Source organism: Rhopilema esculentum, chromosome 15, assembly GCF_057945365.1.
Source record: "Rhopilema esculentum isolate cy_ngs chromosome 15, ASM5794536v1, whole genome shotgun sequence".
In the NCBI taxonomy this organism is placed as follows: Eukaryota; Metazoa; Cnidaria; class Scyphozoa; order Rhizostomeae; family Rhizostomatidae; genus Rhopilema; species Rhopilema esculentum.
In genome coordinates this window covers 9,729,284-9,741,001 of record NC_142829.1, presented here as the reverse complement: position 1 = coordinate 9,741,001, position 11,718 = coordinate 9,729,284, and the positions used below count along the sequence as shown (strand labels likewise).

At 35.3% G+C, this 11,718-nt stretch overlaps 1 protein-coding gene across 1 annotated transcript; it reads right to left on the bottom strand.

The window, feature by feature from the left end:
* Positions 1 to 220: 220 nt before the first annotated feature.
* Positions 221 to 10,959, bottom strand: LOC135685631 (centrosomal protein of 57 kDa). Its single transcript, XM_065201619.2, has 9 exons — positions 10,507 to 10,959; positions 8,553 to 8,778; positions 7,551 to 7,730; positions 4,685 to 4,941; positions 4,263 to 4,340; positions 3,926 to 4,015; positions 3,119 to 3,220; positions 2,684 to 2,892; positions 221 to 1,570 (listed from the first exon to the last, which is right to left on the bottom strand). Exons 1-9 carry the CDS (start codon positions 10,531 to 10,533, stop codon positions 1,186 to 1,188), a joined length of 1,554 nt encoding a protein of 517 aa, XP_065057691.2. The 5' UTR covers positions 10,534 to 10,959; the 3' UTR covers positions 221 to 1,185.
* Positions 10,960 to 11,718: the final 759 nt, after the last annotated feature.

Below are 11,718 nucleotides of genomic sequence, written 5' to 3'. Positions count from 1 at the left end.
ATAACAAATTCGTTGGAGAAGAGATTGTACGTGGTGTGAGCAAAAGACAAGACGATCTTTCATTCTTAAAAATGTTTTACTTTCTTTAAGTATAATTTTGTTACTTTTAATTAATCCATTTTAAAGCGGATTTCATTACTTTATGAGGCCCCTAGACCTCAAGGCCCTAGGACTATATGTAAGATAAAAAGTCTGACGACTCAAAAAATTGAAGACTTGCTTTTGCCAAACCATTCGATAAGTTTAAATAAAAATCTCAATAACATAGAAATTGCAAAATATTCCCATTCATTGTAACGTTTAGTTATCTTATATAAGTTATATGAACAATAACGTAATAGGGGTTTCGAAAAGAGTTGTCAGATCTTTTTCTCTGGCTGGAATTCAATATCGTTAGTTCATTTCATTCTATGATTTCTATTATCACCAAAACGTAGGAAAATAATTTCTTCCATCGTTTGTCATTTGTAACACATAGCATGTCATGGGGAAATACTTCGTCGATGGCACGGGTTTGTTACAAGTAGGCTATGTCAAGGCCCACCGAGAGTCTTTATGGGGGGGGGGGGGGTGAAGAATTAAAGAGCCAGTAAAACTGGCTGTTGTTAGGACTTTATTATAAATTTGCCCCCGGCCCCTATCTTGGCGGGCCTGGCCACACCTAACATTGCCCAATAGCATAAGAAACAGATTTCATAAACAGACCGATCAATCCTTGCTAATAGAATTTTTTAATTAATTTCATTATTACTATTGAACCAAACATACGCAAAAGAATGAGTATAATTAGCAAGCTAGTTTTACGCTCTGACCCCCAACATCACAAATATACAAATCTGAAATAGGCATTAGTGCAAGATGAGTGGAACATCCCTGACAAATAGATGAGTGTCACAGGAGACAACATAAAATTAGTGATCTCAAATTATAAAATTCTTAGTTGTTGCAAAACCAAGATGCTTACTGAACCTTCTCAGTATATGTTATGCAAGTTATCCCTTGACTCGAAATATGCAAAGTTGCGTTAATACAGCGGCATATCCCTTGAATATAAACAAACAGAGACATTCAGCACCAGATATTTTACAAAGTAAAACAAATCCATCAGTCATAGTTTACTCCAATCAATGAAGTTTTTAAACAGGCAGTATCATACAATAACATAAAAATAAATTGCTTCATATTTCAGTCCCAGCTTAAATCGTCTTGTCTCAAAGTTCCCTGCAATTTTTGAACTTTCTTTAAAACCTCTAAGTTTTTGTTTGTCGGGCTAGGCCCATTTTTGGGTGTCCTACAATTTCGTTTCAAAACTTTGGGTGTTTCGTCTTTCGTTTTAATTGTCGTCACGACTTCCACTTCTGAGCCCTTTAGCTTGAGGCTCCGGCGGCTTGGCGAGTTACCTTTATGTCGCTTTGCTGCAAAGTGCTTTCGTTCGTGTTCCCTTAAAATGGCAATTTGTTCGCCCTTCGTTTCCATTCGTGCAACGAGTCTATCAAGTTCTCTTTCTAAGTCTTCCTTGAGCTTCACATCAAAAGTTTCTTGGATTTGCTTAACAAGTTCACTGTGCTCACTTCAGATGAAAATAAAGAATAATACACTTCAATTTCTACCACAAGCCAAGGAATAACAGTAAGAGTTTACAGGAAGTGCAGGAGTAACTATGTTACAAAAAGAAATTCGAAATCAGTCCTACAAAAAAATGGTTGCCTGCTGATTCTCAACGTTATCTGCCCAGAATAAGGTGGAAGAAACTTTGTTTACTTCGAGCAACGTATGCTTGCAAACTTTAAAGAAAAATCCTTTTTTATGTTGAAAATAAATTCTATGGCCTTGGTAAATTTTTGCATCAAGCGGTAACACTGTGATTAGATACCGAGAAATACCGAGATTCAAATGAGAGAAATTGTGAAATGCAAGATGGAATCCGAGTCCACAAACACGCTATTCGGATTGCGAGAAAAGTTACAATGCAGAGTACATCATAACATTTATCACTAACAACAAATATAAGTTGAAGACATTATGAAAAGGGAAAACTGCACTTATGACTCAAAAGAAAGAGTGCTGCTGACCTGTATAGGCAAATTAAATTACATATTTAAACGCTCTTTACAAGCAATAAGTTTCACACAAGCAGTTTGTGATTGGATTCGTCAAAAGTAGGCCCTTTGCAACAAAATAAGAAAACCAAATGCAACAACGCAAAAACAGACAGTTTCACAACAAATGTCACCAAGACATATGAAAATAGAATTCTCTCGAGTCTGTAATAGACTAGGAGCCTGGAATAAACGGGGAAAATGGAAGATATCCCAAATCCCAATAGACGGGGGTCCGGAATACATGGGATGCCTGGAAAATTTCCTAAATAATAATAAGCGAGGTGAATGGCTAGGAGGCCTTTTAAATTGGAAACAGAAGGAATATAAACAATACGTTAATTAGAAAATATCTTATTTATAAAATAACAGTATCATATAAGTATTCAGTTTTTAATAATGTTTTCACTCTATCTTTCTGTTCTACATGCGCTTCCTTAAGCTACAAAGTGATTCGTTATATAAATCTTGCATTTTCATTATACACGGAAATAAAATAAAAAGTTGGTTGGAATTAGAATGAGGCGGGGATACATTTATTCCAGACTCGAGAATAATCAAATAAAAGAAATCTAATAACTCACAATCCCATGTGTCCAAATTCATCCTGCAACTGAACAACAAGTTCTGCGATGCCATCAGATTCACTAGATGAGGTTGCGGAAGAATAAGTGTTCTTGGGGTACTTCCTATGTGCTTCTGAAGCTGCGTTACAAAGCTGAGGATTGTGGGATTTCATCAGGGAGAAAACTTTTTGAATATTGGCGCCAAGTGCATGAGATTTTGTTGTTGACTGTGAATAAGGCAGTTTAATTACTTAATCTAGTCAGGGAAAAAACAGGAAAAACAATGGGATATACTTCGCTGTCGCAGTTGAGCATTTTGCATGCTTTCCACCGAAGAATTAGTTAGCTTTTAAAAAAAGCATAATAGGTAGAGTATTGAAGTATAGGCAGCTGCTTTTGCAATTAAGCCAAAACCACGAGAAAAGAAAAAGCGAATAAGGAGTCATACGTTACCTTGCCAACCACAAACGGGATGTTTCCCAAATCGAGGCGATAATGCGCATTAGGGGTTGCCTCTTTCTGGACTTTCCTCTTAACAGGTAGCTCTTTTGTGGCCTAAAAATATACAAGGATAAAATACAGCCAAAAAAGCAAAATAATTTAATTATGAAGAAAAAAATAATCTAAATGAAATATAAACCATTTTGAGGCAAAGTTGCAACAAAGAAATCATAAGAGGGCCATAAAATCTTGAATATACAATGCGAAATAGTTTTACTCCGCAGTCTCGCAGCTCCTGTCCCCTAAGCTCCCCCCCCCCCCCCCCCCCACTTATCAAAGCTTAGGTATAGGCACTTTTCTGCTCCTTGGAACTAAACCAGATGTCACGACACTGTTACAATAGATTCCCAAGACAGCTGCGGTTCAAGGAAGTTATGGTTATGTGATTTCGAAGTGAACAAAAAAAGTCTCTTATCCAAGGTGGAGAGGTGAATAGAAACTACCATACAAACATTGACTATTTAGTAAACATAGAAATAGATTTAAATACATAAATAGCAGAGACGTTACCTTATGATCGCATTAAACGTGGAAATCGGAGTTGCAACTTAGAACCGTCCTGTTCTATACACGTTCAACTTAGAAGCGTGTACAGCTCTGTTTAAACGACATCGACACAGCACTTCATGACAGACCAGTAAAACAGTCGTTTCAATTAGAGATAGATGGATCAACAAAAGAGGACGTAATTGGCATACCAGGTCAAAAATTTAAAGAGTTCAATTATTCATTAGCTTTAAAACAAACATCAACACTCACTTTCTTTTTCCGTGTCTTTTTCTTCGTCTTTTTACTTTCTGGTGATGTCATGTTCAAAAGAATTCTATTCGTTGCTGCCAAAGTTTGAAGCTTAGAAAAAAGGTACTTTTGTTAACGAAATCTACGATATAATGGTCATCTGTATGATAAATTTATTTTGAGAGAACAGGCATTGTCTTTTGTTATTTAAATAAAAAATCCAATAAAAGTACTAGTTAGATGTATACATAATATAAGAAACTCACATGTCAGTATACGCAGTAAGATAATTAACAAGAATAGCGCAAAAATAATGTGCCTGTTCTTGCAGAAAAAGATATGGGCATTCAATGCATACCTCGGCAGCTCTGTCCTGCAAAAGTTTCCTCTGATGCCGTTCTTCCTGTAGCTTTTCTTCTAATTCTCTAATTTTACTCTGCAATAAACAAACAAAATAAATGCGATCATATTGGGGCAACAGACTACTCCGTAATAGGTACTAAGCTGATTTGCAGCTACTGATGCTCGTTGCTTGCTTCACAATACATTATACCAATAGAAAATTGTGTTACAATTATAACAATCTTAACAATCATGCAACATTGTTAAGCATGATGTAATAAGACTCGCGTGAGTTTCCAGACTGAAAATTAAAACAAACATAGAATAATGTCAAGGCACGCAAATGACGAAATTGTGTCAACTTTTGTCTGAAGCATATATGAAAGGCAGCCTCAAGGAAATAAAATGTAATAAGATAAGTTTATTTTGCGAAATTACCTCGGCTAGTGTTTGTGAGGCAGTTAGCTTAATTTGCCCTCTTTCCAACTCGGCAAGCTTATCACTTGGAGGTGAAGAAAAAACCTGCAACTCAGGTTGGTTGAACTGGGGACCAAATCTTAAAGAATGCTGATCATAGGGATTGTATCTGGGAGCTGCAACCGGTTCTGGAGGATGCCGAATTGTCTTCATGTATTTTAGTTGTTTTTCAAGCAGCTGACACCTATCTTCTGCCGAGTGAAGTTTGTCTTCGAGATCTAGGCAAAGTAAAAAAACACACGTACAGAGATAAAAATATATAGACCAAAAAATTTGATTTCAAATATTTAAAAGGCAAATTTAAACAGAGTTGTCCTATCTATAAATACAAAGATTTGCAAAACAAAATATTGTATTATGTAAATTTCTTAATTTCAGGCAGTGTTTAAATATCGTATCATGTAAATTTTTGAATTTCAGGAAATGACCAGCAATATATTTCTTTCAGGTTAATTCCTACAAAGATATTAAGCAATTTGCAAAGCTCTACTGTTACTGTGTGTATCTGGACTTCACATCTATGTAAACATACTTGTGTCAAAAACGTTAGAGGTCAAATGCAATGGTAAATAAATGCTTGCTAATTCCGATACATGTATGATATTTCAATGAGCAAAGATACTGAAGGATAGCCAAATATCACATAGGGTACAGTAAAAGTGCTATGAATGGATGAACTCATAGGCTCTTGTAACCAGACTATAAAATCTTACAAAAACTAAAAGGCATAAAAAAAGGGGTACATGAGCAACTGAATGTCTAGTTTGAATAATGAAAAGACAGTGTTCAGTCTTTAGAAACTTCCCATTGATACTGCAAATTAATACTGCAAAAACAAGGCACAAAACATCCCAGAATATAGGCTACACCTCTAATTTCAGGCTTCCCATTTTCGTTTTAAACATCTACTTGCTATTTATTCAAAGATTGCATAACTAAACTAACATTAAAAAAGTTTTGGGACAGACTTCGAAATTTTGAGGATATTTTATACAATAAATTTTGAAAAACTTTTTAAAAATCTTTTGACATTAAACAAGTACGGCTGTTAATTCTATGAAACTCTCGCAAGATACTATTGATGTTTTGAAAGCCTTTTATGTACATCAAAAGATTAAAAAACATCAACCATAAAAATCATTTAGGCCTTGAGACGTATCATAAATATCAAGAAGTAAGTAACGAGAAGCACTTGCAAGTTGCTTCCTGTAAAATGTTTCTTGCGAATAGTTATCGTTAAATTGCACCAACTGTCGGCGGTTGCTCAATTAGTGCAGCTTTTGCGGTGTGTAAAAAGTTTTGACAGACCAAAGAAGTTTACGACTCCGAGGGCCGAAAGGTTTTTTCTGAGAAAACTGCGAAGTAATAGGTTTGAATCCTTGTCAGACACTTTTTTCTCAAGAATAAAGAAGCTAAATTTTGGAACATAAAGTAAAAACATAGCTTCAAAAAACATAACAAAATACAAATTTTCTAGCTTTATCTGGAGAAAAAGAAGATTTATAAAAAAAAGTGTTTATGGTTATGATTCAAAAGTTCAAGTAAGTTTTCAAGTGAAATGAAATGCAAAACTGTTCTTTATATAGTGCAAAAAAGATGCATAGAATTCTAATTTCAAGTTTTTGGTTGATTGTCCGTTTTGACTCAATTCCGCTTTAAAAGTCATGAAATTATTGTCGAGTGCTGTGACTCGACCATTGTCGGCATTTCAAGTGACCCAGCGCGCGTGACGTCACAACCACGATGTTTTTTATTCCTTGAATGCAAATCACGCACGAATTGGATCGTTTAGCTCATATGGCTCAGTTACTATTTAAAAAGATCTGTGTAGTCTTTGATCCCAAATACATAAAAATTTGAAGCTAACGAAATTTACAAAGGATATGTCATGGTACTGCGTAATGATAGGACAGCATTGACGTTTGGAAGGAATAGGCACTAGGGTCTTTAGCAGCTTGAAGAAATACAAATTTCTGAAGTTAATCATGAGGACGAATGTCTGAATTTTTCATTTCATCAAGAATCGAGCATGTTTTTTTAATAAATCTAAAACATTATTTTTTGATATATAATTTCTGGAAAATTGCAAGCTTTTCCGATTCAGCGACTCGGGTAATTCAGCGAGAGCTGTAGCCTTCTAACTCTTCGTTACGTTGCTGGTGGGTTATTCTTTTTAAGGAGCCCGTAGCCAGTCAAGAAGCACAGGCTCCTAGATTTCTTTTGAAAATAATGCCAATGCTTGATGGTTTCGTATAAATGTCAAATGAAAAATCTATAATACCGGGCTCTTAACCCCTAAAAATCTTTGATTTGATTAAATATGGATATGTAGAAGAACAGTGATTTTAATTCGAAATCTTTACAGCATATATCCAAGTTAATTAGGGTAGGTTCCAGAAAATAACAGGAAAATAAAATTTAACGTGGAAGATCTAACTTCACGAAGGAGTCGTTTTGTAGCTGATCACTGCTTTATCACTTAGCTACAAAGATTTTCAAGGCTGAAAATTACAATTATTACCATTCTTTTTCCAGTCCTGCCAATATAATTATCGCTACCTTTATTTGCTAATATAATTATCACTACCCTTAAATTTCTGCAACTCGAAAACAGTGTTGAATATAAAAAAACTGACAATGTCACTGGTATTGATGTCCAATAAACATTCATTTGAGAATATGTTAATTTTGCATTTCAGTTCACCTTTAACCAAATTTTGGGGATACAAAGGCTAGATTGAATTAAGAATGCCCAAATTTTAACAATTCTTTTCACTAGTATTTTAAACTTCTTTTAATAAATTTTCTAAATAAAAACATGACATACCTCTCTTTTGCACTTCAATTGCACTCTGAGCAGATTCAGAGAGTTCATGCTCCTTATGCAATATTGCTCTGTAATCGTTTGCTTCAACAGCTAGTGTCTTTAGATTCTCTTCTGCTTTTACTCTGTCAAGCTCAAGCCTGCCAATCTTTTCTTGAAGGCTTTTTAGTGCATTGAGTACAGCTATAGAAATAAATACTTTTATTTGAAATCTATGCAAGCAAATATTGTGTTGATGGCAATTATGCAATGCTGAAATTTAGATAAACTTAATGATTAATTAATGATGATGAAATTTAGATTAATTAAAATAAACTTCTTGAGGCCATGGAGAAAGTCTAGAGCTGAGAGCTTGTTTGCAGTGTTTGGAATGCATGTTTAATCTTACCCCAAGGGCTGGAAAATATTTTTAAGACCCTCTGACCTTCAAAATTTTCAGGCAAAATGCCACAGAGTATATTAACTTCACCTGGAGTAATCCTTTACTGTAAAGAAATCATGAGAGCCCTGGCTAAATCCCAAGGGCCATTTCTTGGAAAAGGCCTAGCTTAACCCCGGTCTATTAGGTCCCCTTTCAATGCAGAAATTCGAAACAACCACCCATCTCTATTAGCCCCCCTTTCCAAGACAAACACTAGAATTCAGTATAAGGTTATGATGTTTTTTTGCATAAAACTTAATACTTTTTTGGTACATTAATTCCTTTAGCAGCTTTTAAAACAGACATTAACATTAGCTCATGGAATAACGAGTCCAACCTTAAGCTCTTTTTGTCCAGTTAAATTTGAGAAATCAGTCTTCATGCTTGAAAATGCCAAAGCAAAATGACTTTTTTTAAACAATCTTGAAACTGATGAGATATATTCTGATTGCAGAGGCATTATGTCTTTCTAACTTTCTAATGAGCGTTCTTTGGAGCCCCTTTAAATCCCCAGAATCAAACTAGCCCCTAGGTGCTTAAGAGAGTCTTAATAGGTTTAGTTGGATAAGAAAGCGAAAAGAAACCTCTGCTATTAGACTCGTGAGCTGATTCAATATCTGCAGATCTGGCATTCAAACCACCATAATCATCATCTGCCAATCTTCTTGATGTTGGGTAGTCCTGGTATGAGGTCCTTGAGCTGTTATAACCAGTAGCAGATGGTGACTCAGTTGATCTTTGACTGACAAAAGTTGTTCGAAAAGGAGATATAGTTTCTGGGCTATCATAAGGTGAAGGGCGATGAAAGTCCTAAAAAGTGAAACATGCAAGTGTTACCTCAAACTTTTCAGGACAGTGCCTCAATCAAATAGTGTATGGCTAAAGATTGTAAAAGTATGTGACAGAATAAAATATAGTCAGTGTCATGGGCTAAAAAAGAGCCTTTGAAAATGGACAAACTCTGCAAGATTATATTTAAAAAGAAAGTTGCTTTCAAAATTGGTAGAATGTTCTAAATATTTCCATGAAAATAAAATTATACAAAAATTAATAATGTAAGGTAAATATTTAAAGTCAAAATCTGCCTTTACCCAGGAGCTTTTAATAAAATACAATATGTTATTAATTCACAGAAAAAATATAATTCTATCAGGAAATTGACATTGACAATACTACTTTTAGTTTCGTGCATCTATGTAAGCTACATGTAAGCTAACAAAATTTCAATAATGTTGCTCATCTTCATTGACTTTTTGTCCTGTTTTTTGTCCTGGACAACATCTGGCATAAGTTGCTTCATCAAAGCTGTCCCAAAGTAAATGTCATATACAGTAAAAACCAGCCTAAAAGAACCTCCTTTGTTGGACTTAGGCTAAAAAGATTCTTATAAAAGGAAATTAATATTCTTATGAATAAAATTAAGGGTAGTGCTTCTTTATTAAGGTTCTTAAAACCTGATTTAAGGCAATGAGTTCTCACACAAAGAAAAATAAATTAGCATTGAAATAGCTATTTAAAGCTGAATTCTCACTGGACACGTTGCAGCACAGTGCGTCACTGAGCATCATCGAGCATTGCGTCATGTACTTTTTCATGCTATTCACACACGATGCGTCATCGAGCGGCGCGTTATCTGTTTTCCAATGCTGTTCACAGCAACTTGCAAAATTCTCAACAAGTTGTACTGTATTAATTGCATTGCAAAATCAAGCTGAAAACTTAAGTATGCTACAGAAACAGATGAAACAATAATCTGAAACTAATATATCAAAAAACATTGTCTTAGCCAAAGAAATGAGGCATTCTATTCACACTGTGACGCGTATAGTGTGAATTCAGCTTTACTGAATCAAAACTTCAGAAAGTTCTGTATTGCCTTCCAATTTAAATTCTAACAATAGAAGTTTGCGAGTTGGTGAGTTAGTATATTACATGTACACTGTTAACCAACATATAACAATGGTGTCACCTGAGTTCTTGCCTTGTCCTGATTCATGTTAATTTAGGTTCAAATCTATGTTGATAATGATCTTCCATGAGAATAGGTATGAGATTTAATATTGTGTTATCTTTCCCTTAGACAAGTTACCAATACAATGCAGAAAGATTAAAGTTGTGACAAAAATTCAATGATCTCTTAATTGAGTACTTTTCTTGATTTGACATACACTTCTAAGAGGACTCTTTGTGAATTGGAAATAACTAAACATACAATTTTTTAAGCTTGAAATAACCTTGAATGCTAACTTTATACAAACATTTTCCCATTTTGCTTCTGTTCAGTAAGCATTTAAAAATATTGTATTTATCTTGAAAGAAGATTCCAGCTTTCTTGCAGATCTGTTAAAATTCAAAGTTTAGCATCTTTTATACAAGAATCAAAAAAAATTTTAGGGTCAGTTGTGTTCCTTTTTAAGAAATCCAAATCGTGCAATTTTAGTAAAAGGTTCTTAAAATTGGTGGTTCTTCTGATGCTGGTTTTTACTGCAGAAGCCAGACAGAACCTGATTCCTGAAACACAGCGGGTAACATACTCACATTTCTGTAATAGCCTCTCGTATCCATGCTTCTAGAAAACTTTTGCAATAAACCGAGCTTCCTGGTCGTCCTAACTGGACTGGCCTCTAGATAGTTTTGCGAGAAGATAGTTTTGTCTGTTGAGAGTTCCCCAGTCCGTTAATAGCTAAACTCCCCAGTAACTTGACGAAGCCATACAGTCCGCAACAGCAAAAAATATGATGTTAAAATTCAGCTAAACGATACGAAATATACCAGCAACGGTTTATCAAGCAATCTAAAATCCAAGATTGCAACTTCCCAAAGGTCTTTTCAACTAAATTACCGCCATAACAAATCGAACAAGAACAGTTTTCGTTACTCGCCTCACTTTGATAATGAGACTGTTCAATGATTTTCCAGAATGGCCACTTCATAGAACCCTTGATTTCCTTCCCATTTGACCCCATTCAAGCCAACCCATAGAGGTTTTAAAGTTTGAGGAGGGGCACATGTAGGCAAAGAAGGGGCACCTCCGTGAGCTACAAATATGTACTTTATTACCACTGTTTCGGGGAAGCAGCGAGCATCGCATGTGCCCTTCATACCCCTGGCTCCTCCGTCTATGATGTAGACTACTTTGGAGTAGGGACCGCGCACCATTCTTAAAGTGAAGGGGCTGAAATGGGTGTGCCCGAAATTTTTTTGAGGCCACGCCCTCTAGAACGCCGAAAAATACCCCTTTTAGAAAATACCTGCTTATTTCTATTCAATTTTTATAAACAGTCTGGTTCAGAAAAGATATCAATATCTATAAAATAGATAAATTAGCTTGAGGGTAATAAAACACGATCATATCATTAAACAAGATAAAGCACCTAGAAAATTAACCAAAAAAGGTTTCCAGTCAAGAAAAACTGCTACATAGGAGTAGACTTTGCTCCAGATTTGCGTTGGAGTAAACCTTCCAAAAAATTTCCTAGCCTATTATTGCAAAAAAGTGGGGGGGGGCCTGTAGCCCCTGCTAGCCCAATGGCTGCGTGGTGCCTGCTTTGGAGGCCTTGTTCTAAGCAAGTTTTGATCAATGACGGAACTGACAAAAATTGGAAAATCTAGGCATTTCAAAGCACATTTGTAATATTTCTTGCCCTAGACTAAACATACTTATTGTTATACAACTAGTTTTGTCTGTCGTGCATCGTGTTTGTGGTTCGTTATCGTTAATGAGGATGTCTTTCGATGTTTGCGTCAGTC